Genomic DNA, 27,954 nt, shown 5'->3' on the forward strand with positions numbered 1-27,954 from the left:
CATTATGGAGGAGCTGACAGCTGGGAGCTGGAATTTGCACGCTCAGCAGAGTATAGCATAGCCAAGGGTCCTGACAGGATGCAGCAGCAGTCCCATAGGAGTTGTGGTAAATGTACCCAGGGAGAGAGGCATTAGGGAGTCTTCCATCTAGATGCTATGAATCCCTAAGGAGCTCTCAAGGCTGTGTGCAGTGATTCAAAGCAGAGACTGGAAAGATGGGAGATGTTATGTGTGTGGGGAGCAGCCTGTCTCCAAGCTGTACTCAGGACACTCACCATGGTTATATGTATGGGACCTGCTTGTGTTGCAGGACCAGTAAGCCCTCTTGCAGTGCTCACCTGCATCACTCATGGATGTTTAGCAGGTGAGCGGGTGAGGAAGGGCATACTAAATGCAAAAATTGCCTTGCTGATGCTTAAAAATTTTCACTCTTTTCCTTTATTCACAGGAGAACTGCTGAGTCAGCCAAGACCAGAGGGACTGACGGAGATCATCTGTCCCAAGAACGGCAGCGAGCGAGTTAATGTTGCCTTGGTTTACCCCCCCACTCCTACTGTGATCAGCCCTTGTTCCAAGTGAGACCAGAAAGCAGACCTATTCCCCTGTCAGTAGACACCAGAAAGCCTTCGTAAAACATGCCCTCACTAAGCACTTCTTTCTGGAAGGTAGCAGCCCCACAACCTGGGGACTGTTCTAATTATTTGTGGCTACAGACAGCCCACTCAGAAGATAAGAAGTACAGTGAAATGGGCTGAGGTGTTCTCTGAGCTGTGTTGTGGCAGATGTAAGATCAGGAGATAATGCAGTCATAGGTGGGTTTTGGTAGGATGGGACCTCAAGAGATTTCTGTACACCCCCTTCTCAAGCAGGACCACTCGCACAGGCAGGTCAGGTTCCTTGGGACCTTGTATAGGTGAGGGTGTCATCCTTGGATGACAAGGATGGAGGTGCTACCATCTCTCCAGACTTTATTCTGGGACAGAACTTCTTTCCTTTTGTTCCATCTGAGGGTTTTTTTGTTGTTGTTTTGTTTGTTTGTTTGTTTGTTTGTTTTTGGTTTTGTGGGGTTTTTTTTTTTGGTTTTTTTTTTTGTTTTTTTTTTTTTTTTTTTGTTTTGTTTTGTTTTTGTTTTATTTTATTTGCTTCATTGCCATAAGATGCATTACTGGCTTGTGTTCAACATGTTCTCCACCAGATCCCAAGCCAGCAGGACTCCAGGCTATGGTGGTGCATGGGGTTGTCCTGTTGTAGGAGTAGAGTTATACACTTGTCCTTGTTGAATTTTACTGCACTGTTATTGGTTCAGTCCTCCAACTTGGTGAGGTCCCCCTGGAGAGGAGCCCTACCCTCTTGTGTATATCTATCTATAGATTATATGTACTTCACTCCATAGAGTGGGAATGTGCTTGGAAAACAGAGCTGTATTGTGATGGGAAAATATGTGGAACAACACTCACAAAAGCAGCCAATGCCTTGGCTTTTTGATGCATGGGTTTTCCAGAAAAACAGAAATTCAGCCGTGGTCTGTCTAATTGGAGTGGCACAAGGGAGTTTGGTAGGGAGCTTATAGGAGCAGCTGAGTGTCTTGCTGGTGTGTGCTGCTGTACTGTCTGTGAATGCCTGTTACTTTCACTTCAGTGTCTTGACAGTAGCTTTAGATGCTGTTCTCTCTGTTCAGTACCCTCCCATTCCAAAATACCACTCCTGGCAGAGAATAGCTCCAGTGATGGGTGGTTGTTGAGCTGTGTGTGAAGGTGAGGTTGAAGTGCCCACTGGGACAGAAAACAAAGATACCCCTGAGCCACAGGTCATTACTGCCTGTTCATTTGGTTCTCCTTTGTGTGTACTTGGCACAGCACATTTCTAACCTGCAGGTGCCATTTTTATTGTACTGTGCTATCAGGCTACACCTCCAATCCTCCTTGTCCTCTAGTCTGCCTTCCACGTCTGTTAACTGTGTCCCAGTTTCACAGTCACTCTGCTGGCAGGAAACTTGTGTTCTCAAAAAGGCCTGTGTTACTTTTACTTCATTTCACCCTCCCTATTTAGAAATCTAGAGAAAATCGTGTGTCTTAGGTTATTCATCACAAGCACTATTAACCCTGCTATATTACTTTTTCTTTATCCTTTTCTCTTCCAGATAAACTGTCAGTGCTGGTGCCAAAGGTTTTCCACCAGGCAGAATATGGCTGATGCTCTGCAGTGCTCCCATCTTTCCAGTTGTGGAGTTGATGCTGACAGGGATCAACGGGACTTTGGACTTTGGACCCTGAAAGAAATGCTGTGGGGCAGGGGCAGCTCCCAGGTGGGGGCCTCATGGCTGGAGTGGATGAAGTCATCTGGAGGTTGGGGATGACAAGGCATGAAGGAAAATGCTTGCTGCAGATGGCAGGGCCGCTGGCCAGAGGGAAAACACTGGGGATAGGTTTCTGTGGACCCATTGATTGCGTGTTGAAAACCCATTTGGATCTCATGATGAATGTAAAAATGTTCTTGGTATACCATTTAATTCAGACCTGCTTGGAGGAAAGTCTCTTGAAATGAGCTGTAGCGGGATTCCCTGGATTTGTTCCTGAACAAGTGAGTTTTGTGGCAGTTGGCCAAAGCTTTGCTGGGGAGTGGGTTGGTACTGTGAAGCCTTTAAAATTGCTCCACCACAAAACAATTGGCTGTGTCCCATGCAGCAATCTTGAGTGGAGGCTGGCAGAGAAGCAGGCTGGGAAATGTTTCCTGCCCTGTGCGTTCACATATGTTGTGCCATGAAGTGGTGAGGATGTGCTGTGATCATGCAGGGACAAAAGCCGGGCAGTCAGTGTGCCTCTGGCACATGCTATTTCTTATCCCTAGTGTTACCATTATCTCTGAACAGCTGCTGGTCTGCCATGTCTGGGTGCTCTGGTACTGCCATTGTGGTACTTTGTGCATTGTGTCCACTGGAACACTAAAAATCTAGATCTTGGTCATCCTCCTAGGAAAGCCACAGGCATCTTTGTGCAGAGATCTGGTGAAGCAGTGCGTGGCTGTGTGGTACAAACTGATCCCGAATCCCCTTGGGCTCACCTTGGCAGCTATGCTTCATGAGCAGCCATCTTCCCTCTCCAGATGTGGGAAAGGGCAGGCTGAGCACTGGTACCAAAGTTCTGGTTTCTCCCCCAACTGTGTGGCTTTGAGGACTTGTAAGATGTTGCTGTTAGTTTGTGCCCTGCAGCTGAGCCCTGATAACTGTGCTGAGTCCTGCTCCATGCAAATATTAATTTAATGTAAATCAATAGGAGGCAGGCATTTCCAGAGCCAGGATCCCTTCATCAGATGGTGGGGGAGGTCTGAGAGATGAGGGACTTAAAATACTTGTGTTAATGTACAGCTCTTAATCCTTTGGGCTGTGATGGCAGACCTGGGATGGGTGATACAGGTCAGCAGGCAGTGCCCACCAGGATGTGAGCTGGCCAGGCCTGCAACCACTGCAAAAGAGTGATGTGTCCTGTTGGGACCTGCTGCAGTTGCACAGATGATATTCCCGGGTTTCTGATCCTTCAAATACCAGCCTTATGTGCAAGGCCATAAATCTTCCCATTGGCAAGAACTTAATGCTGGGAAAGCAGGGCAGAATCCACTCCAGCAGGAGATCCAGAGGCCAGGTGGAAGAAATCAAGCCATATACCTTACTTTAAGGGGAAAAACTGCCAAATAAAAGCTGGCAGCTCCGTCAGCTTCCTGTCTCGTCAGGGTATCATTCCAGCTTGGGAGGGTAGCTTGGGCTCAGATTTCCTGTGTTGACCTGCTATCTCTGGCAATGAACCTTCTTACGTCAGTGAGAATCATTAATTGATTGTGCTTCCGTGTTGCTGTGGATAAACTGGAGACTCAAAATTGTCTGTGGTGGCTGGAGGAGGTGAAAGGGAGGTGAGATCTTTGAATGGTGCTCAGGAATAATGACTAGGAAATAATAATAAACTAGGAAACTCCCTTGTCCTGAGTCTTGCTGCCCATGAAACATGCCTGGTATAGGCAGAACTTGTGTTAGAGCATTCCCTACTGTCACCTCCCGTGCTGGGTGGCCTTCTCCTCCTGTTGTGCTGCTACTCACCTCTCTTTCCGTTCTCCATAGGAAGAAACTAGCGATTTGTTGCTGTGAAGTTGCGTGGAAACCACATTGTAAAGAAACCACAAACTGGAATCCTTTTCCAGCCGGATGCCTGTTTCCCAGTGTGCCCATCTGGTCTGGGATGCGTGAGCATTGAAGGAGTGAGAGGACAGAGCAGACATCTTACAGCCTGCTCCTTGGGACTGCAGCCCTCCTGCCAGGGTGTGCCACCTCCGTGGGAGCATTCCCTGGCCTTTGCAGGCACTCGGGCTGCTGCTGTGCACTGAAGCCGTAATGCCGGGAGTGTGGCAGTATGGAGATCAGTCTAGTTGGGTCTATTTAATGCGAAACGGTGATTGCTCATCCACCCACTGTTTAGTAACTGGTGTAACTGTGTTTTCATCCAAATTTTTTTAATATGCAAAAGCCATTTAATTTTCTATGCATCTCAGAAACATCTCGCCTTTGCAGTTGCCAGGTGGGAGATCCATGCAGGAGAACCAAACCAAGCGACTCACAGTACTTTTGATTTTGCTGTCGCTGTCTTTTAAGGATGCACCCTTGGATCCTCATACAGCGTCCCTTTGATGAGCTCCTGCCTCAGACCCCACTTAATATCCCTCAGCCCCAGGGATGAGGGCCCTGTATTTTTGAAGGATCTGTCATTTTTCATGAATCAAGCCACAAGAAAAGAGGGCTTGAATGCAGTGCCCTAAGAGCAGATACCTAAGTTCAGAGTATATATTGTGTTCCAGTTCTTGTCCCTGCTCAGGGAGTTACCAAACTGTTAGAAATGACTAAGGCCTCTGTGTGGAGCACTGTGCAGCCTTTACTGAAGATGTATTATAAAGAGGTCAGAAAGGATTGGGGCATCAGCTGTCTCCCTCTGGAGCTGACACTGAATTTAACTCCTTTGGAATAGGAGGAGAATCTCCTGGCAATCTACTAGATGCCTACTTCACCCAAGATGATTGTACTGGTTTTGCTTATTGGTTTGCAAACTCTTGCTTGACCGGTTTTTGATTTCCTGCTGAAACTGGTTCAGACAGATTTGGAAGCAGATCTAGCGAGCTGCTTTGCACTCCAGGACTTTCAGCAGCTGGAATATGTCCTGGAGTACCTTGTGTTACACTCTGAAGCAAAACCTGGGATTCAAAACTGCATCCGTCCAAACTCCCAGGATAGCAGCCTTGCCTTCTTCTTCTTGCCTTCTTCTGGGTCTGTGTAATGTGAGGAATTGCATGTCCCTAAGCAGCATACAAATAGGTAGAGGTGAGAGTGAGCCCAAAGGGTGATGCTGCACACCTAGGTCATTTTAGGGCTTACAGGAGTACTTTAAGACTTCTGGTAGCTGCAGAGGGTCTTGGGTGATGGGACACCTCTGTTTTAACTTTGCTATAAGCAAAAAGGTCAGAGAAGTAAGATTGTTTCCAGTCTGCCACAGGGCCAAGATCCCTTTGACTAGTCTCCTTTTCATGGCAGTGCTGTTCTTTCTGCGTTGTCTCTGCTCTGAGCTTGGGGGATTCAGCTTTAGAAAGTTAAACTGAAATAGAGGCTAGTTTGGGATTTACCCTGGCTTATGGTCTCTCAGATCAGATAGAAGAGACTGGGGCTGCAGAAGCATGGGTCATCTCCCTTGCAGCATCCCCCATGCCACAGTTTCATGATGGCTGTAAAAACTCAGTAGTGTATTTGGATGCTGCTTTCCCAGGAACTCAAGATGTGCTTGGCTGTACTGTAGCACTGGAACTTATGTGGGGGTCCCTGTTCTCTTTCCCATTGTACCTCTGAGGCAGCTAAAGTTTGTCCAAGCAGTTGAGGCTCCTCACTGTGAGGAGTTAGATACGGTTGTGTCAAATGGAACTGCAAATGTTACTTAGGAGCTCACTAAGTGAGATGAAAATCCACTGGCTCACTCCTGCAGAGCCAGATCCCGGAGCTCAGTTCCTCTCGCGCCCTTTGGATGGGATCTTGAGCTGGCATCCTTGGAACAGCTGTGCCGGGAGGTGGAGATGCTGCACTGCAGTAAGCACAAGAAGAGGCAAGCAAGTGGGCCTCAGTGTAGCACTCATCACACACTTCATGGCTCAGTTCATGGACTGTAACTGCAGGTATTCATATAATCTACATCACTGGGCAGGACTCTGCACACACACACACATGCATGCCCAGACATACACGCACCACACCCCCACTTGCCCACATGTCCTCGCCAAAATGACTGAAAATAAAAGTGATCTCAATCTCCAGGAGAGTCCTGGCTGTGTGATTTGTTTTTCCTCTTGCAGTGCCTCCTTGGGCTCTAGCTCTGGAAGGGTCTGCACTAGCTGTAGATCTGTGCTGTAGCTAAGTCATGGAGAGATTTGCTGTTGAGTGAATCTGAGCATGGAGTCCCTTATTTAGTATCTGTGAATCACTGCCCACTTTAGCAAGGCAGGTGATTTCTGGGGAACAGCTTTTTTACCCACTGCCTTTTAAGGTGTTTTATGGGTTTGTGAGGCCAGCTCAATGGCTCTCATTGGTACCATGTTGTTTGCATTTGTGAAAAGCTTGGTTTCCTGCTCATGTTCAGAGCAGGTTTTGGAGGCAGAGTGGTAAGGCAGGTGGGTCCTCCGTTTGGCAACAGAAGCATTTGTGGCAGCACCAGGAGGATGAATTAAAAATAGGAGCAAATCCCTTCCCACTGCTGCAGTTTGACTCCGTCTGGCAATTAAGCATCATCACAGCTGCTCACTCACCACCACCTCCTGGTGGGAAGGAAAATAGGAAAAAAGTAAAACCCATGGGTTAAAAGCAATTTAATAATGGAAGCAAAGTAAATATAGTAATACTAATGATAGTAATTGCAATGAAAGAGAGATAAATAAAACCCAAGAAAGATGAGTGATGCACAGTACAGTTGCACACAACTCACTGACTGATGCCTAGCCCCTCCCCCAGTGATGGGGGATGAGCATCAGCAGCTCCCAATCAACTCCTCCTCCTCCCCTCCATTTATATACTGAGCAAAATGTTCCATAGTATGGAATATCCCTTTGGCCAGTTCAGGTCAGCTGTCCTGGCCATGCTCCCTCCCAGCTTGTGCACCTTCTCAGTGGCAGAGCACGAGAAACTGAAAGGCTTTGACTTAGAGTGAGCACTACTGAGCAACAACTAAATCATCAGTGTATTATCCACAATATTCTCATACTAAATCCAAAAAAAAACACAGTGCTGCACCAGCTTCCAAGAAAGCTAACTATCCCAGTGAAAAGCAGGACATGCACATATAGCCCCAAGCACTTGTGTGTGATCTCACTTCTGTCATCACTCAGTGTGGAGGAGACAGACCTCTGTGGCACACCCACCCGACGATGACAAATGCTGCACAGCAGGTCTAGGGGACGGGATATCATCATCTGCAAGGAGATGCTGGTGTGCCAGAGTGAGACGGGAGGTCCGACTGAGGGTGGGTACTGGGGCCCAGCCACAGCAGGGCAGAGAGAAGATTCTGGGCTGTTTAGTGACTGGCAGATGTGGAGGTGTTTCCGTGGTTGCTTTAGTTGGGTGCCAATACACATCAGCCTCCATCACTGAGGGATACTGGACGGCATTTCAGGATTACGCGAAGCAGCAGCAGAAAATAAACTGACCTGTGATGGACAGAGAGATTTCACTGCTTTGCCTTCACCTCCTGGTCAAGAAGATCCAGAGAGCTTTACACGTCTCGTATCGCCCACCTCACCCTGCTCGTTGACTGTGGATTAAGGGATATGGGGAACAGCAGGCACGGCAAATTCCGTGGCAAAAAGGGGCTGGGGGTCAACTACATCCTTCTGGTGGCTGTGACCTGGCACCCAACACGCCACGGGTGTTCCAGATTCGTGTTTTGGGTGCTCTGTGCAAAATCAGTGCCATGAGAAGGAGGACGGAGGCATAAATGAGGTGTCTGCCCAATGTATGTTTCCCGTAAAACGGAGAGAAGTTCCAGAGAGCTGCCGTGAGCCCAAGCCCCGGGGGGACAGCTGGGCAGAAGCCCTGGAGGGCTGAGGCAGGCGCAGGAGGCGGCGGTGCTGCTGCAGAGGGGCAGGGCCGAGGGCCGGCGGGACAGCGGGGGCTGAGGGGGCCCGGGCACGCGTGGCACATGCTCACCACAGTGCTGGATGCCAGACGGGAACGCCGGGAGCCGCGGCCGCAGCTGACCGGGTCTCACGGAGCCGCACGAGCGCGGCGGCGGCGGCGGGGCCGCTGCTCCGCCCAGGGGCGGGCTGCGCGCTCTCCCGCCCCCGACGGGCCGCCGTCCCCGCCGCGGTTCCCGCCGCCGCCGCCGCCATGGAGGAGCAGAAAGAGAACCGCCCGCAGGCCGCCCGGGACGAGGCGGCGGCTGCTCCAGCAGCCCGGCCGCCGGTGAGTGCGCGGGGCGGCGGGGGCGGTGCGACCGGGCGGTGCGACCGGGCGGTGCTGCCCGAGGCCGCGGCCCGGCTGCCCGCCCGCCCGCCTCGGGCCTCGGCCCGCCCGGCCCTGCCCTGCCCGGGGCTTGCCCTCCCGAGGGGCGCCGCCGGTGCCACGGGCCCGCCCGCGGCCGCGCTCTGTGTGGGCCCCGCGAAGGCCGCGAGCGGCAGTCGGGAGCCGGGAAGTGCCCGTAGTTTTTCCTCTCGTTTATTGCTTTGTTTATCTTGCACGCATTGGGCACCGGCCCGCGTGTCCCAGTCAGTGCGGATTCTGGTTAATTCAGTCATCGAGAGAAATCTCGCTGCTCGTGAGGGCTTTGCCCGTTTGCACCAGAGAACTCTTTCTGTTGAGATTAGGATGCGTATTCAAGTTTTGTCTCCAAGAGCTGCTATTCGACATGGCTCAGGACACGGGCATTACTGTCCCTTTATTCTGTTGCTGTTTAGGAAACATTGTTTCAGAGCAGGCTTCAGTATTGATTCTCTTACCTTTCTATAAGCTAGTTCACTCAGTTTGATCACAAGTATAACAGTGTGACGCTTTACTGCATTCTGGTGGCAAAACGAGCTGTGAAATACTCGCATGCAAGCATCTTGTTTTGAGCTTCTTAAATGACTTCCTGATTTCTCTTTCTTCTAGGGTAGACAGCATTATAAGATCGGTGATCAAGAAACTAATGGCAAAACTTCAGCTGCCAGTTCAAACGACTTCAGTGATCCGATTTACAAAGAAATCGCTATAACCAATGGCTATATCAATAGAATGACCAGAGAAGAGCTCAGAAGTAAACTCGCAGAGTTCAAGCTTGAAACCAGGTTATTTGTAAATATGTTGATTTATCTTTGAGAGCAGTAGAGTCATGAGGGATGATTATTTTAAAGTTTAAAAACTCAGCACAAAGTGAAAAGCAGACACAGCACCAGACACCAATTGTTTTATGTGCAATCTTGTTGCAGTTTTTCTTGTAGGATTAATGCACACTGCTTAATGTGTGCTGTCTCAACTGGCAACCCAAAGAAATGCTTGAATACATAACTGTAAGGTACTTCTCATCAATTTTTGGTCAAGGGGGAAAGAAGAACTGCAGTGGTTCTCAGGTGGTGCTGCAGACCCTCATCATACTTGCTTCAGAACATCCATATTTTTATTTAGTGTACCTGTCAGATCTGATACTTGCTACAAACTCTGGTCATGGGGCTCAGGATTTAATCACTGCAGAGAAGTACCTTTAGATGGAGTTTGCTACTCTGAATACATGTGCTAGAAAAATGTGAAAAAAAATGAATGTATTATAAGCTGTATTTGTGTTCACTGGGGCAGAGGCAAGGGAGTATAGTGTAGTTCCTGCTGTACTGGAAATTACCTGCAAAATTAATAATTCTGTGGCCAGGCAACATATTGAGATATTGTGAAGAAGGTCAGCTGAGAAAAATAGTGTGTTGTTTCTGTAGGCAGCAGGAATGAAGAAGTAGTGGTGGGGAGTTGGTTGGTTAAATTAATTGAATGCCTCATGAGGAGAAAATCTTATCATTTTTGAGAAAATTTTTGGTAAAACACATTAGATTTCTATAGCTATTTAGCAGTTGTTCTGATTTAAAATTTGAAAGGAGAATTCAAATAGTATATGTTGTGTTTGTGGTCTTCTCTTAGGTTATAAGTTTTCTATATGAGTTTCTTAATTTAGTTGTAAACGCTGAAAGCTTAAAATTTCTCTTTTACCAAAGCTAGGTTTCTTTTGTCAATATATTCAAGTTAGTCAAGTCGTATATACTAGTCGTTATAACTATGTCTTATCTCTAAACAAATAGTGCATCAGTTCTAATGTGAGCAGATTACCATACACCGTCCTTTCCTTTGAGGTTATTGTGAAAGACAATAATTTCCTAATTTCAACTTTTTTTATAAGTTTGGTGAAGAAAGAGGTAATTTCCCCCTCCATCAGCTCCCATATTGTCTCAACTTTTAATGAACTGGTCATTGGCTTAAACTAGACCAATAAACCAGAGTGAAGAAGAGTTATCTCTGCAGAAGCAGCTGATGTTCTCAAATGCATGTTTAGTAGTTTGATTTCAGTTCTTCTTTATGGATCACTGGGCTGCTTTTCTGATATAACCACTTGCTACACATATCTCTTACAGCTTCTGTGATTTCATTTGCAATGAATAATTTTGAAAATAACTTCTTTGGAAGGGTAAATTATCCTCATTTATTCGGCTCTGGTTTGGTACATGGCAGGTCTGGCAGATGCACTCATATATTAAAATGTTTATATTAAAAGGACACAGTAAGTAATTTCAATCGCTTGCCATGTGAATTTATTTATAGCCACAAACCTCCTGAAAAGCAGGATCTTGACCAGGAGGTTTTTCTGACAACTGAAATCTCAAATACTTTATTTTAATTGAGTTATTCAAGCTCAATTTTAAATTTAAATTGAGAAAGATGTAAAATGTGCACATTTAAGATGGATTCTGTGTTGTCTATGCCACTGATGCCGAAAGGCCTCGGGCATCAATCACTTCAGATAGAGGACACAGGGGAATAGAGGTGAAGCAGTACTTCTTCCAAGGCCACAAGTCAACCAGGAGTAATATCCAAAGACCTGAGCTTTGGAAAGGCTGAAGCAGAGGCGACTGCAGAGTGTCTCTGTACTATGCTTCCCAGTCTGTCTCTGGTATTGTATTGTGGGGGGTATCACAGCCTCTGTGTTATCCCAGAAAATGGGTTTAATGTAGTGTAGATAATGGGGCTAACACTCCTCTATGATAAAGTGGAAATCAGGCTTCATATGTGCTGGTGTTCAAAATGAGGTTAATAAGTGCTGAGCTTTCAAATGTTAAATATAGCTTCAGTTTTACAACAAGGAAATAATTAAACAAGAGTGTGATCTTTGTCACTTTCCCTATTTCTTTAGAGGAGTGAAAGATGTACTGAAAAAGAGATTGAAAAATTATTATAAGAAACAGAAGCTGATGCAGAAGGAACACATTAGTGGAGACAGCTGCTATGACTACATCTGTGTCGTTGACTTTGAAGCAACATGTGAAGAAGGAAATCCGCCTGAATTTGTACATGAAATAATTGAATTTCCTGTTGTCTTAGTAAACACACGTACCCTGGAAATAGTAAGTGATCTAATGGCTGTGTTGGTCTGCTATTCTTTGAAGCAACTTGTTTGCATCAGAAAGTCTAGATTAGTTTTTAAGTAGATGTTGAACTTCATTAAAAATAGCATACTTTATTTTCATGTGGGTTTATCCTCTGTGCCTCTAAGGTACAAACAAAACTTTCTCTTCTGAAAGCATTTTCCAAATGATCATCCAAGCAGATCATTCTCTTGCTGTTGACCCCTCTATTGATAAGAGTTTCTCAGTTGTCCATGTATGTTCCCACCTGCCCTTTCTTTCCCTGCTTTAAGGCCCACAAATCTATTTCTAGGACTCAAGGCATTCATCATAATCAAAAATGATCAATTTCTGTGGTCCTGTGTGAGGCGATCTAGAAGACACTAATGCAGAGGTCTAGAAAGTGAGGTTGAGTGAACTCCACTTCTTGTCAGGCTCAGCTGTTTCCACATTGTACCAAACAGACTGACAGCTGTGTAACCTGATTTTAAACATACTTACCAGCATTTGGTAGCCTCAAGTGCTCCGTTCCAGTCCAGCTTTCTTTTAGGATAAACTACCTGCTGCTTAACTGAAATTGAGTGACCCAAGTGAAACAGAGGATGTGCACACACCTCTGCCTAATGGTTCATTTATGAAGAACTCTTAATGGGAAGAGGATTTCCAGTAATCATTGTGATGCTACAATAAAGTATAGCTGCATGTATGACTTAACAGCAGAAAAAGGATTGCAGGGATTTGGGGCTTTATTTTTTCCATGGAATTTGCCTTCAGTCTTCACTCTTGTGTTGCTCAGTTTCCCAGAGTGAGATTTTGTTTGTCTCTGCCTGGCTGGCATCCAGAGGTGTAGGACTTGCCTGAAGCTTCTGAGGTGTGTGGCTGGTTGCTTTCCTTGAATTGCAGGTGAACATTTAGAGATACCGCCTAAAATACATAAGGCTTTGCTCATGCCTCTCACTTATTTTTTCCGTACTTTCACTCTTCCCAAATCCGCTGGTTTTTTGCAGTCTGTCCTTTTTCCCTCTTAAATCCACATTCCCACTCTTTGGTGCCTACTGGCTGAGAGGAAGGCCACGTTCTGGTTGGAAAGCTATCTGTCTTGTTAGGAATCTGATGATGGCCAGTCAGGAGGCTCCTACTGGCTCAGGAGATGCACACTCCTTTTTGCCTGCAGCAGGACAAGTAGCTGCTGTTGCCTTTGGGCTGCAGGCGAGCCAGAGAAGTTGCCTTGCAGGCTGCATAGTGTGCTGCAGCTGAGAGATTGATTCTCCTGTTACAGGAGGATACCTTTCAGCAATACGTGAAGCCAGAGATTAATCCCAAGCTTTCAGACTTCTGCATCAGTCTGACAGGAATAACCCAGGTAATTTGCACTTTTGTTTCTTCAGGAAGAGATAGAAATAAAAGGGGTGTGTTGTTGATGTTTTCAGACTGCTAACCTTAAATGGTAGTCTTTCATGGTTATTTTTCTGTAAGGCCTATTCTCTTAATCCTTGCTTTTTCCCTCTTCCAATTATCACAGAGCTGATTTCACTAAGTTGGTCATTTTGTGGGGAAAAGTATTCTCTTTTTAATTCATGTGGAGAAATTTAATCTTTAGTAGGGCAAAGCACCTTTTGAATTGCATCAATTCCTGTCCTAATATTTTTGTTCTGAAGAGTTTAGAGTCTTAGGATAGCAATGGCTTGTGATAAGCAATTTAAGAAGGAGCCTGGGAAACAATCTCAGAGGTTTTAATCCAGGTTCAACTATGGACTAACATTGTTACCTTTACAGAAGCTATTAGGAGGTTGGCTCTTGTAGCAGTGCTTTTGTGGTGCTATTTTTTCAGTTTAGAAAAACCTGTCCAGTCATCTGTTAATGTGTAATCTGGTTTTATAAAGATTTTGATGAGGCCAAGTTTTTAATTGCCCATATACCAATACAGTTTATATACTTAATGCTGAGGGATTTTTTTTTCTGAAAAAATGTTCCTTACTTTGTTGGTTTTTTTGTTTTGTTGGGTTTTTTTTTCTGTTCTCATAGGACATTGTTGATAAAGCTGATATTTTTCCTCAAGTTCTGCAGAATGTCATAGAGTGGATGAGACAACGAGAACTGGGAACAAAGTACAGCTATTCCATGTTGACTGATGGGTATGTCCTTATGCAGCCTTCAGCCCAATCTAAAACTGCAAAACCATGTTTAATATTTGTGAGAGCACTGCTAAAGATGAATCAGGACATTGCCATTTTGCTGGTTTTATTTGATTTGAAGCTTTTGGTAAAATTGGTAAAGCTCAACTGAACAATTCAAAATGAAATCCATCAGATGGCGCCGTTTCTTTCCTAGTGGTCTGTATGCAACAGAGTGTTTCTGAAGACTTTATACTTTGTTGTTGCTATAATTCTCCATTTATATCCAGCACATAATACCTGAAAACAACACTCTGCAATTTTTAATTTTTAACCTATAATTACATTGCTATCTTTGGAAGCAACAGTGAATTAAAAAAAGATAATGCTAAAGCGAAGCTGACCCAAGACTGGTTATATTACTGGGCCTAAATGTCTCTGGAATTCCCCTCCAGAGGAATCCCCTCAGTGCATTCCTTAAGGAAAATAGGTGCATTGAAATCTCTGTTGTATAGGTGTATATACAGTCTCTGTAGATGAGATTGCATAGACAGCTAGAAGAGATGGGGAAAGAAAGCTGTACTTTAGCTTGCAGCTTACAAACTTGTTGGGGTGGTTCCATTCAGGAAGGCAGGCTGCTAAATAAATAGGATTATGATTTCTTAATATTTTCATAGAGATCTGGTTTCTCATAAAACTAGGTGCAGTCTAGTTTCAATAACCTACCTGAAGTAGAGAGATAAATGCATACCGAAATAATCAGGAAGATTTAAGGTGTCGCTTGCTTCCCCGAGGGCTGTGTAAGCATCTAATTTATTGGCAGTTTTCAGTGTTGATGTGGTAGGTGGAGTCGTTGTTGCTATTTTTTGTCCTAACTGTTGTGGACCTGAAACTATCCTGGTGAAAGTCTTGCTCCTGTCATTATTTTTTTCCCCATGATTAACAATTTGATATCAAAAAATTCTTTACCGGGACTATAGCAAGCGAGCTTTTCCTAAACTGTTTTCATTCTACTGATCACCAGAGACAAGACAGCTTTTAGTTCTACCACTGTGCAATATGCAGAACAGAGGATTATATATGACTAATGTTTTCCTCTTTTGACTTTCTAAGATCTTGGGATATGAGTAAATTTTTGAACATCCAGTGCCGTATTAGCCGTATCAAATACCCTTCTTTTGCAAAAAAGTGGATCAATATTCGCAAATCATATGGGAACTTCTACAAGGTTTGTACAAATTACTGTTTCTCTTAAGGGAAATTTTGATATAAAAATCTAGAATGACCTGTTGTGCTGGTCATCTCTACTTGTGTAGTATAAAATTATAGTACTTAAACTAGTTACCTGGTGCCTGATTTTCAAATGTGTTTCATGTGCAGCTCTCACTCCACTAACTGAAGATCATATAATTACTGCATTTTGATTTTAATCTTGTTTTTAAGAATCGGGTTGTGGTCGTTGAAGGATTGTCTAAAAATGTTATACCAGTCCTGTTAGATCAAGCAGTTCAGCTGAAAATAGTCTTGATTTTTTGGTTATTTTTTCCTGTTTTCATGCAATACACTACAAAACTAATTTGTACCATTACCCTCATAGAATCTTGACTTTTGACAGTGTAATGGAGGCAGAGAAAGATTAGCATGTATCTACAGTGGAATCAAATTGTCAAGAGAAAAGTAATAAGTACTAATTACTAAAAAGTAATACTAAGTGCTGAATCTTGCTGCTTTCTGTCAGACTACCATAAAATGAGTTATTGGAGATTCTAGCAAATTCCCAATCAGCCTACACTAAAATACATTTTTTTTAAGGGATTTCAGCCTAGCTAATGTCTTCTTTTGAAGGGCTTTTTCATAGTAAATGTAATCTCTAGATAAAAGAGAGATTAACATTTAATAAGGGAAGAGCTTTACTTTGTGCTGGACAAATCTTACAGGGTTGCTGTAAGTTGCTGATCAGGGTTGCTGATCAGACCCTGTGAAGGTTGAAGGCATTCAGGAGCTTGATGCCAGTGAGAATCAGGAGCTTGGTGCTTCTTTAATCACTTAGAATTTAAAAGGAAAACCAAACTCAGATTCCCTCTGCAACACCACTGTTTTTTGTTTTTTATAAAGATGGTTAAACTTATCTAGGTCACGGCTTCCACCCTTGCCAGCACAAGTGTATCATGAGCTGATGCTGGTCAGAGGCTCTTGACATGATCCCAGGTCTAGACAAACTCCTGTTGACTATTTCTCCTCTGTAAAAATGAGAGTGTCTGTCTCACCAGGGTGCTTTGAAGTTAAATGGTTAGTGATCTGACAAAAGGCAACATGAAAGTCATATGTGACTTAAGTAGGCTTAAAATCTGCATGTGTTTCTACTGCACTGTGTTAGATTAAAAAGACTTGGTACTAAACCTAATCCTTGAATGTTACTCACTTTCTCCATCAGGTTCCTAGGAACCAGACCAAGCTGACAATCATGCTTGAAAATCTGGGCATGAATTATGATGGGAGACCTCACAGTGGACTTGATGACTCTAAAAATATTGCAAGGATAGCTATAAGGATGCTTCAGGATGGCTGTGACCTGCGGGTGAATGAGAGAATTCACGGTGGACAGCTGATGACAGTCTCCTCCTCAGTCCCCTTAGAGGGAGCCCCTGCTCCACAGATGCCCCGCTACAGAAACTAGCAGTTCAGGGCTCTGCCCCGGGAGCTGCCTTCAGACACCTGCTAAAGACTCCAGAGCTTATTAAATGGCCACCTCTGCCAGATTGTCTGCCATGCAGAATCCTAAAGCACCTTAACTAATCATCTCTGTTGAAATAAAGAGGAGCATGGAAACTGTTTGTTCTTTGAAGCCTATTACAGCAATTTCTTTTTGTACTGATGATTTCCATTGTTGTTTCCAACTTTGCTAGCAGTGAGGTTGATATCTGGAATCCAGATGAAGTGTTAAGCTTTTAAGAACATGTAATTTGAACACCTGCTAAGAGGGATTGGGCCTGTGTGCTGCTGTTCCACCCCAGCCTGTGGGCAGTATTTGTTCACTGTGATGTACTCCAATGATATCTAGCATCTGCTTATTCATTGCACACAAATAAGCCATTCCTGGAAGAACTGAAAGAGCAGTGGTTGGGCTGGCCCTTCCTGATAAGGCACTCTGCTAAGGGTTCCTACCAATTTTTTGGTTTTTTACAAAGTCTAGGAAAAATGGGCGTGCATTCATCAGTTCTAAAGCAGTAGAGGAGTACTCTGTTGTTTGGGGTTCTTCTTTAAGGGATATGTTTGTCTATTTCCCCATCAAATGGAAGAGCTAGGTGTTGAATAAAAATTTCATTAATGTAGTATGATTGTATTTCTCTAACCTCTGTTTCAAAAGAGAGGTTCTTTAGATTTTCACTTTAAGGATCCCATCTCCTATTCCTACATAGCTGCCCTTCATTTAATGTTGTTTTTAGACATCATCAGCCATTTGCTCTTAAAAATGAGTGAAGTAAAAGTAAGTTCAAAACATGCCAAGTTGTCAAAATTTCATGCTCTGTGATTATTACATAAAATGAAACAAGTTTCTCATTCATGGCTCAAGACATGTTCAGCTATTTTTGGTATCTTCTTGTGCTTCTGCCACCATGAAGTTATGCCTTTATTACAAAATCTAGCATTGGAAGATTAATATAATTTTATTATTAAAGGCCACAGTTAATTGCTAGCAACTTCTGCTTATTCCCCAGGCCTCAGATAAGATGATATACAAAAGAGGCCAAATTTGCTTTGTCTCCATGAGCTGTTACAAAGTGCACCATTAATGTGATCAACTTTGCATTAGAATGGCTTGTTCTGAAAAGTGGAATAATGTATTTTGGTTGCTCTAAGTTTGAAGAAAAAAAAAAAAAAAAAAAAAGAAATTTGCTATCCCTGTATTACAATTTACCCTTTTTACCACCTACATCCAGGACACAAAATAACCAATTAATAAACTTTGTTAAGAACACTGACTGTTTGACTGATCAAACTCCTCCCAGCCCTGCTTTGCTCTTCTGACTGTTAAACTGCATCAATGGAACTGTGTAAACTTCCATTTTAAATTCATGCAGGAGGGAGAAGTATTAGTCAATTCTCAGTTGCTTCATATGATTTCTTTCTTGAGTCACAGATTTGGACAGTCATAACTGCTTCAGAGTTATGTTTTTTGGTATGTTCTTTTTTTTTCCCTGAAAGTTTTTTTATTGTATTGTTTTTTTTTTTTCCTGAAAGCAGATAGTTTCTCTCTTGTAGAGAACTTTGTTGAACTTTACAATTGTTTTTCCTTTTGTAGCCCTGCTTGATGGCTTTTCACAAGGTAAAATATGATATGCTTTCTTCTAAAATGCCATTTATCTGTCAGCCCCTATTTTGTACAAATTCTTATATACATGCTTTTCACTGTAGCAACTGTAGTATCCTCTTTTTCTGAAGTACCATGGTAATTTACTTTTTTGTGTCTGACTTACTGTTGTGCAAGTTTCTGTGACAAAATTGAGTCTAGTTCAGCAGATCTCCCCTGGGCATGGTGGCAGCCAGAGACTTTATCACTACTCTTTATTTACAGGTCTGGAACCATGCTCACAGTCAAATGAGAAACTTTTTTTTTTACAGATTATACTATAGGTAGCTTAAGAGCTGTTGTAATTGTACATAATTAATTTTAAGTACAGAGTTGTTTATTTTTGCTAAGTAACTTCAAAAATATATTTTGAGATAAGGGTTAAATCATAACTGTTTTTTGTTTACTGCTTGAGTAGGTTTGGATGTTTTCTATCAGTGAGCAGCAGAAATCAGTAGAATCATTCCAGATACTATTTTATCTTTAATGGATTAATGTAAAACTGTAAGGTGTAAGTATTTTCACAGAATATTTGATTCTGTGATTTTGAGATGAAGTGAATTTTAACAATGTTTGCTGATTTGTTTGCAATGTAAAAAAACTTACTAAAATAATTTCATATTTTTAAACATGTCAGGTACTGAATTTGGTCTGTAAAGCATGAGATTATTTCAATAGTCTTGGGGGTCTTGGCATCAGCGCAGCTTATGATTTGTCTTCTCTAGTGGACCAGCAACATTGCCATGGCTGGATGGCTTAAATCCCATGCATGTGACTAGTTCACAACACTCAGTAATGAAATAAATTTCCCTGGATACTTCATACCACAGGGGAAGGAGGCACTTAAGGAAAAAAAAATGGTTTGGTGATTTTACTAGTGATGCTCATATTCAGCCAGTGTTTTTTCAGGTTGATCTCATTTGTTCATCCAAAGAAGCTTGCTGAGAGCATCTGCTGTAATGAATATTTTCATTTATTAGAGGAATCTTCCCATGCTGGAAAAAATAATTGACAGCTATGTAAAAAGCAATCCGATCTCTTTTTTATGCAGAAAAAAAGCATGCAGACATTGATTGCCTTGTTCAAGTTAGAGGCTTTGTTCTGTTGTTGCTTTTTATTTCACATTTCAGGAGCTGTACTTGAGCGATTCTACTACTACTGCAGACAGTATTTGTGGAACAGTAGCAACTTTAAACAAAGGGATTGCAGACTAATTTCAACATGACTGCTTTCAAGTAGATTTCTTAATATATATTTATATGAATGTCAGAGGGCTTCACAGAATCTTGGGGTTATGTTAGGAAAAAAGGTTTCTCAGACAGGTTAAAGAGCAGTAGCCTCTCTGTCTCAGTGAGCCAATGCCTGAGCAAATAGGAAAGAGAGGTTACAACAGTTCGTGGCTTGCCATTAACTCCTTGTTGCTACAGGGTGTGGCTACAGGGGCCACTCACAGCAGCTCAGCTGTCCACAGAAACTGCTTTTGCCTGAGCTTGTCTGATAGTAAGATAATTTAATAATTTGGTCTAACAAGGTATTTGTTTCCATATTTTGTTGGAAATTAACATTGCAGTGAGGAGGGGGCTGTTCTCAGCAGTGGAAATAAGTAAAAACCTCAGTTCACCTTACATTCTCATGCCCTTGGAGAGCTCTCCGCATTTCACTGCAGGCCTTGACTGCTCTTTGGTGACCTTGAGAAAGCAGTGTTTTTTCACTCATTTCTCTCACCCTCTCACCCTTCCCATGCCTGTTTTCAATTCCTCTTTTTCCCTTTTTCTTCCACTAATGAACATTTTTCTCTTCTGGAGAGAAGTTTGTGCCAGGTAAGATCTGTGTATGTTCTTTCTAATAACAACTGACAGGCCCTTTATAAAGAAATTGGAAGTCGTATGTGTGGAGGGTAGAGGAGACCCAGTTACTGACTGCAGGCTTTTGAGATGGGCTAGATGTATAGAACATCATTCTGCTGCAACCAAGACCATTCCAGCCTCTTCTCAAGGACTTCATGTTTGGCAGCCCTGTGGGGTGGCAGTGACATCTCACCAGGAGGATTCCCTAGGTGGAGATCCATGAGGTAGCTGGGTGTGGTCAGTACACGCCTCTGCTCTGCCTTGTACTGAGCTGTGGCCTCAGCTGAAGAGCCATGGCTGGGAGCAGGCTAACACTTGGTTCTAGAACACCTTCCTCCAGCAGAAAACGGGGTGCTGATCTGCAAGTATGGATGCTGACACGGCTTTGGAGGTTGAGCAGTTGCTTCTCTCTTGGGTTCCTTATAGTTCAGTCCTTTCAGATTCACAGCCTCCAATGCTGACTGGCTTTTGCCCTTTTTAAATTGGAAGTCTTGGTGTTGTGGGAGAAAAACCTGAAGCAGCTTAAGAGGCGTGCTGTTTAAACTAAAGGAGTGTGATTGCTTTGCACTAAAGCGGCCCCATATAGAAAAAAGTCTTTTTCAAGTGAATGGCAAGAGCCTTGAACACCTCTTTATGGCAGAGGTGGCCCCTGGGTGTGTTCTGATTGGGGATGTGATTCCATGGGTCAGGCATCTGTCTCCTCTCTGGCCACTCAGTTCAGGAGTGCCCATGGGTAGCACCATGTCCTGCTCCTGTGATCTTAACTTGGTGTGCTCATGACTGCACATCTTAATTGTAAATCTTGTGGTGCTGCTTGCAGATATATCATGGTGGAATTTTTGCTTACTTTCCTGGCTAAATTAGTGCTAATTATGAGGTTTTGCTCTTCGAAGTGAATGGTAGTAGTGGTCTTGCATTGGTAAAGTACTTGCAGGTGATTCTGACCTCCTTTGTTTATTTGCCCTGTTTCAGCAATGTTAATTTTTAAAGAGCACATGTAGCCAGATGGATCTCTATGAGCCAGGGATGTCCCAATAAGCAGGAATTGCTTCATTGTGGTTGTGTTCAGGTTTGGAGTGGCATGCAGGATCTGGGCTGCAGAGCATGACACACCTTTCCAGAGAGTCCCATGCTGAGCAAAATTTATTTCATATTAATTCCTAGCTTGAATTGGTAAGTAAGTTGAATACTTATGCTCTGTGCAGCATGAAAGCATTTTATATGTAATTTAGAGGCAGGTGTAACAGCCAGCTGTGAGACTCAGTGTGCCCTCCTTTGCTCACTTGAAAACGCTCCTGTGTTTGTGATTCATTTCTATTAATGCATATAGGAACTGAGATGACAGAGGACTAAAAAGATGGGAGAAGTGACGTTTTACTAGTTGATCTAGGCAGTCTAGGCCAGATATTACCTGTCCATATAGTCTGAGCACTTGATACAGCTGAACTTTGACAACAGGCTCTTTGGGATGCCAAGCACTGTGTCCAGAGAGGGTGACTGACTGCTACTGTGCTGAGCTCGGCTGTATTTAAGCACAATCTGGGTCACACCACTCTCGGCAGACTTCAGTAAACTGGCAGACTTGAAGATAAGGAGCATTTATTTGAGCTGTGAAGCCTGGGAGGGGCACAGCTAAAGCAGAAATCAGGCTTCTTGCATCAGAGGGAATTGTGGTGGTGCCTGCAAAGCACATCTGTTGGTGTGCTGCAGATCTCTGGGAGCCATTTTCTTCAGCTATGCTGATGCTTCATTTTTCCCTTTCAGAGTCACATGGGCATGTTTCTTCTTTGGACCCTTCTCAAAAACTTCACATTTGCTGGGTTTTGGGGCTGGCTTCTCTGAAATTTGCCGGTTCACTCCTTGTTCTTGCTTGTTTTGCATAAATGAAATGGACCTTCTCTGACCCTGCCTGTACTGATTTTTTTTTAACAAGCCATGTCTGGAAGCAGCTGTACTCTCTGCTGCAATCCTGTCTGCACTGCTGGCCCTGCTGTTATGCACAGGTTTTACAGAAACCTTATCAGATCAGGGACTGCTGCCTTGTGGAGTGTGGTGCTGGGGTTCCTGAATGCTGCCACAGCCATTTTGCAGACACCAACAGTAGGGAAGACAGTATAAAGACAGTATAAGTAAATGGAGACTCTATTGGCTTCCTTCACATGTCATGGCAAACAGCTTGTGGCAAATTCTCATGGTTTAATGGCGTTTTCATTCAAGCATGCTATCACATGCACATCACTGGAGGTGCTGCCACTGTTAGAGATTAAAAATCATGGGAAGGACAGGGTCATTTTGAAACTAAATGACAGTTAAATTAGATGTGTGGTGGGTATTTGTCTGATTGGTATTTGTTTCCACACTAGAGCTGCATTGGTAAGTGTAGCATCATGTGGAGGAGGTAGCGTGATGCTTTACTAGATTCTGCAAGTAAACCTGTTCAAATGCCTTTGATTTTTCTGATAGATTGTCATTAGTCTTCAAGCATGGAAAACTTTGTGTTGGCCTTGAAAGAGGAAAATAACATTTTAAAACTTATAAAAATCTTTAAAATTTTGTATTTCAGGGATTGAGAAGATGAAGAGGTCTACATATGATTTCAACATAGCAGGAGGAAGTTTTCTTCCACTCTATTCTGGGAGATGGTGATATCCTTGCAAGTGCTGGATCAAGGCTTCCAAAATGAATGATCTCCAGACAGTGCTCTTTCACTATGAAAACATAATCATTGTAAAAACCTATGATTTACCTCCCTTTCAGGCAGAAAAAAGAAATGCTGCCATGCTGTCCTCCTGCCAAGAGACCTGCCTCAGCTTGGTGGGTGCTGACTGACATAGACACGGGAGTTTTTGTTTTTTAGTGACATGGTTTGGCTGAGAGTGAATGAACTCCTCTGTGCTTGGCTCAGTCTGTGCGTAAAACATTTCTGTAGGTGTTGTAGCAGATGGGTCATACTGGATGAAACTTCTGTCTTCAACCAAGGTAGTCATGCTCAAGACTGTAGAGCTGTTTTTTTGACTCAAGAGGCCACAGACCCTCTTGGTAGCTGTGGTAGTGAGCAAAATGCTTTGAGGTGGAAATATCAGCTTTTATGTCCAAGAGATGAAGAGCATGGATCTTGGCTTATACCACTGTGTTCATACTGGATATGAAATGTCTTCACATCTTAACAACTGAGCTGGTGGCTGCAGCCACATGGCCATTGCTGTGGGGAGCTTTCCATCTGTTCCTCCTCTTCTGCCATCTGCAGAATATTTTTTTAATTGTGCAAAATCTCCTTGAGCACATCCTGCAGTTCAGCCAGCTCTTTGTGCTCTAGAGCCATATAGGCAATTGTAATCTTTAAAGTGCTCCCCCCACCCCTAATCTTTGAGTTTTGGAGTATGTGTAGAATGGACTGAATTGTGTTCATGCACTCTAGCTGACCTCAGTTCCTCTATCCAGACCTAACTTTCAACCTGGCAGACAACCACTGCTCTGTTCATTTATGGGTTTTTTTTTGGCAGGACAAAGTCTGTAACATACATACCTTGAAGTATAACTGTCTGCTTTCTGTCCCACTTTTGCTCTTCTGGTCAAGCTTTCCACTCTGTCCTGTACCAGCTGTGCTCTGCATGTCTGGGATACAGCTTTCCTTTTGTTTTACCTATTTTTTCCTCTGCTTCCCTATGCTGTAGTCCTGACCATGGCCTCTTACCTTCTGTCAGACAGAGAACCTCCCAAAGTGTGTGCTGAGTGGTTGCTTTAAGGAAATGGACAAGTATAGTGACTTTTTGACACTGACCGTGGTTTACAGGGAAGTTACTAGCCCTGTTCTAAAGAGGAAATCCATCCAGGCATAGAATTAAATTGCTGTTCAAGTTTATGCAATGACTAAGGAAAGTGCTAGAAATGGAAACCAGCTGCCTTGTCTCCCCAGCTGCTATCTTCCCTAAACCCTCTACTGTTTCTTTTCAGTAGGCAACATTTTAGTATAGGCTGCCGCCAGAGGAAGAAGCTGTGCCGCTGCTGTTGTAGTTTTGGCTGAGCTCTTGAAGATAGGCCCTTGCCTAAGGGAATTCTACACAAGCTCCTGGTCTCCAAAGCACCTGGCTCTGCATGTCCTCTCTGGACAGGCAGGATGTGTCTTCTGCAAGCACTTTCCTGAGCAATGGGGCATTGCAGTCTGCCCTGGCTCTACCACTGAGACTTCCAAGAGCTCTGAGTGCATGCAGTCACTTCAGCTGACAGCATAAAACCCTCTGTGTTTGTGATGACTGCAAAGAACATCAGCAATTGCTCTTCAACCCTCTTATGCTGCCAGGAGTTGTAAAGATTAGTGGAAGACACACTGACATGTGTGCATCGCAAAGAAATAATTAGAGGTGTCTGAGAATGACAGGTGCTGATGGCACATGTGTTAGCAGATTGTCAAAATTAGCACACCTACAGCTCATAGAGTCCTAGAATGGTTTGGATTGGAAGGGGCCTTAAAGATCACCTCGTTTCAGCTCCTCTGCCATGGGCAGGGACACTTTCCACTAGATCAGGTTGTTCAAAGACCCATCCAACCTGGCCTTGAACACTTCCAGGAATAATCACATTGAATGTACAATGGACAGCCTAAACCCTGACAAGGCAAATCTGAAATCTCAAGGCATAAAAACATGCTGGTTGGATAATAAAGGAATGGGATTGGCAAGTATTAGTTGTTGAGAGAAAAGAGACAAAAGACAGTGAGTATACCCTAATGATTCACAGAGGCAGGACAAGATAACCCCAGGATTACAGTTATGCCAGGATCCTCCACCGATCTATATTGTTTGATTTATTTTGGTTTCATGAGAACATGAAAATTTGTCTTAGGAGCATATATGCAGACAAATCCTTGGGCTGCAGGGTGGCTGTGGGCCATTTAACATGCTGCAAAGGCACTGATGGACTGTTCAGATCCCACACAATACAGAGGGCATGTGGCTGTGCTTGGAGCCATCCTTCCAGAATCTACCAACACAAGAGAAAACTCAAAAGATGGCAGGGGACTTTAGTGTCCTACTACAAAACAATTTTGTTGATCCACTCTGAAGGGTACAGCCTAAAATGTCAGGCTTTGAAATGGAAAAGGAGTCTCTGAGTCTTTCCAGATATGGTGTACAGAAGTATGATGGAACATGCATTTTCAGCAGAGTTTAATGGTAAATGGAGACCAACTAGGGAGTTGTTTCTTCAAGAAGGATGCCTGTTGATTAGAAATGGTTGTCACTTGCTGGATTTGCCATAGAGTTATAGCTTTCAATCTAGTCCTGTTCCAATTCCACTTTATTTCTTCCTGCCTCAGAACGGCTTGGCACAAACAACACGTAAGTCCCTCTATCTTAAGCTCTTTAAGAATTGGACCTGTAGGGCCTGCTAGGAGAAAGATTTAGCTACCTAAACATAGGTGTCTGGTGCCCTCTGGTATCTGAGCTGTCTGCACAAAGCATGTGGGACCTGCAGGACTTCCTGTCATCTGAAGCAGCAGCTGGAGGCCAGCTTGGAGGCCTGAGACATTTCCAGTAGCGTTGCTGCTCATACCTGTGTGAGGGCACTGGAATGGTGTCCCTGGAGCAATTCCATGGCCCAGTCAGCTTAACAGGAAGAGGCATGTACTGTCAGAGGATGAACTGTCCCATTGGTCTTTGCTGCCTCTTTATATGGCAGCTGGGAGGTGGAAACTGTTCCTGGTGCTGGGCAGCATCCAAGCTTCCACAGAACTTCCACTAGAGAGATGGGGATTCCAGGTAGCCAGGAGAGGGAATGCAATTGTGAGACCCAGACATGATCTCCCAGACATCAAAGGCTTTGAGAAATGGGAATGTGTTTTTCAGCTCACTCACTAGCCTTCCCAAAAAGCATGGGAGGAAGACAGCTAGATCTGGATTTAGGTGTTTTGTTTCTGCTCTTCAATGAAAATCAATACAGACAACTGCTCTTCAATTGCTGATTAAGGTTGGGATCATGTTCTACTATACTTTGCACAGGGGTGGTAATGGAGCTGATCTGGAAGTCAATTACTTGCCAAAGTCCTCAACTACAGGTCGGGGTGCTTAGCCATTGGCCTTTAGAAAGTCTTGAACTGGTTCAAAGTTGGGGAGAGTCTGATGTACTTGCTGAAATGATGAAAGGTGTGGTGCTTATTTTTTGATAGTGGCTTGGTGCTAGTGTTTAAGCCAGGATGAAGTGATTTCAGCTTTTCATATTTCTTAGATTGAAGATTGAAGGTTCTTTTTCAATCCCATTTGGGATGCCTGGTCTTCATACTTTCAGGGTTAGGTGTCACTCCCTCTCAGGCCAACTTTTGCCTGCCAAAGTACCTCTGTGGCTGTCTGCACAAACCACAAAGACTGAGACTATTGTCTCTCTTGGTGGAACATGAAAAGATACATTCTGCATGGGCAGGACAGAGCTAATTTCTGTGCAACTGTGTGAAAACAAGTGAAGCAAACCAGAGTGCTGGGCAGTGAACCCAGTCTTGCAAGACACTGAGACACAACTGATGATAGGTGAAAGGGGTTGCCTAGGGAACTGTCCCTCCCCTGCAAAAAGAATGCCCTCAAAAATGGAAGGAAAAAATTTCGTTATTATTTATTATATTATTTATTTATTTTCCCCTTTGTAATCTTGGAGCAGCCAGTCTTTCTGGACTCCCTTCAGCTCCATCCCTCCTCCTTCTCAAAAAGCAGTTTTTCTGCACCGGAGACTGTTCCTGGTAACAGAGCCCTGTCTCTGGAAAAGGTAGTGCAAGGCCTCAAAGGGATGTGCATGCGACACTGGTAGCACAGCACTAGCCTCTTCCACAAGCATGGAAGTGCTTTGTTTTAATTATTTAACCAGGAGAATTGGAAATTACAATGAGACTGTTGAAGGCAGAAAGAGACAGAGGGCTGGCTATAAATAGAGGGACAGCAGTAAGAGAAGTGCATCTAACAATGGACTCTCCACTGTCTTCAGTCTGGTCCCTCAGACAGGCTAAAAAGCCCCACCAGAGAAAGAGGATGGTCTCACAGAGGAGAACAAGAAAGAATGCAAAGTGGATACAAGCAAACACCTGCATAAGCATCTGTGAAAACAGTGGTGAAACCCAGCCATGTGCTTTACAGGCAGAATCCTGCTCCTCCCTATTGGCTGTATCTCTCTTCTGCCCATAGGTAGGATTTACAGGTACGAGAGGGAGCAGGGATACCACCCTTGGCACAGCCCGTGGGGCAGGGAGTTACAGAAGCAAAGACTGGCAGACAGCTCCCAGGCTGCAGTGTGTTTTGCGTGGACAGTTTGTACTGTTCTGTGTAACAGAACCTGTAAACATCTGTGAACAGGTTGCAGGGCTAAGGTTTGCCAGAGAGTTTGTTTGCAATGAATAATTCAACCAGTCCTGCTACCCTTAAATTTAGATAATAGTGCTGCAGTCAAAGGCTTTGCAAATTTGGCAGCTAATGCCATTATGGACTTGTCTCTATGTTTGGCCTGGGGCCTGCATTATTTCACAGGTGGCTTTGACCTTGTGTGACAGCATCACTGCAAACTGGTTCCCTTTTTACCTGGCAAATCAGGCACAAATTCTTCCACCAGGGTGCTAATACCAAAGTAGTAAAGCAGCCAATGTTGTTTTAGAGGAGACTGGAGGTGGGGGGATGGATGCTGACTGCAGGTGGACATCTGAAACACCTTCCTGGAGTTCAGCAATTTTTCTTCCCAATGCCATCTCGCCACTGGTGGTGGTATTCACTCAGGGTCCCCTGAGATCTTAGCTGGCACCTACTTCTTGGACTCTGAATCATTGCAAGTTTTCTCCAGGTGTCACTTCCTTTCTCTTTGCCTTTTTCTGATGGCTGTAGGACACCCTCTGTATATAACACTATAGGATTCATTCCAGTTCATCTTAACCCCCAAACTGGCAGGCTCAATATAAAAAGGAGTGTTCATTGAATGCTAAGGGACTCAGAAAACAAAATTGCACAAGATGGAAAAGAAAATTAATAAATATTAT

General features: G+C 43.8%; 2 protein-coding genes across 6 annotated transcripts in view; both read left to right on the forward strand.

Moving 5' to 3' along the window:
• MFHAS1 (multifunctional ROCO family signaling regulator 1) overlaps positions 1–6,331 on the forward strand; it is a 35,279-nt gene extending 28,948 nt beyond the window's left edge. The window contains exons 2-4 of one of the 4 annotated variants that reach the window (XR_008430497.1): positions 449–575; positions 2,141–2,580; positions 4,109–6,331. Coding sequence is in view for 2 of the 4 variants with exons in the window: in XM_053940578.1 (XP_053796553.1) it covers positions 449–579 (131 nt within the window). In the remaining 2 variants the exon portion in view is untranslated. Of the gene's footprint in view, positions 1–448; positions 605–2,140 lie in introns of all 4 variants that reach the window. The other 3 variants (XR_008430498.1, XM_053940578.1, XM_053940577.1) reach the window with 3 other exon arrangements.
• Positions 6,332–8,237: 1,906 nt separating this feature from the next.
• Positions 8,238–17,086, forward strand: ERI1 (exoribonuclease 1). Of its 2 annotated transcripts, none has more exons than XM_053941368.1 (7): positions 8,238–8,470; positions 9,160–9,330; positions 11,430–11,640; positions 12,920–13,003; positions 13,666–13,775; positions 14,868–14,982; positions 16,189–17,086. In XM_053941368.1, exons 2-7 carry the CDS (start codon positions 9,278–9,280, stop codon positions 16,429–16,431), a joined length of 816 nt encoding a protein of 271 aa, XP_053797343.1. In that variant the 5' UTR covers positions 8,238–8,470; positions 9,160–9,277; the 3' UTR covers positions 16,432–17,086. The 2 variants fall into 2 exon arrangements, with proteins under 2 accessions (XP_053797343.1, XP_053797342.1); XM_053941367.1 differs by having other exon boundaries at positions 8,302–8,470; positions 9,155–9,330.
• Positions 17,087–27,954: the final 10,868 nt, after the last annotated feature.

Source organism: Vidua chalybeata, chromosome 4, assembly GCF_026979565.1.
Source record: "Vidua chalybeata isolate OUT-0048 chromosome 4, bVidCha1 merged haplotype, whole genome shotgun sequence".
Classification (NCBI taxonomy): Eukaryota; Metazoa; Chordata; class Aves; order Passeriformes; family Viduidae; genus Vidua; species Vidua chalybeata.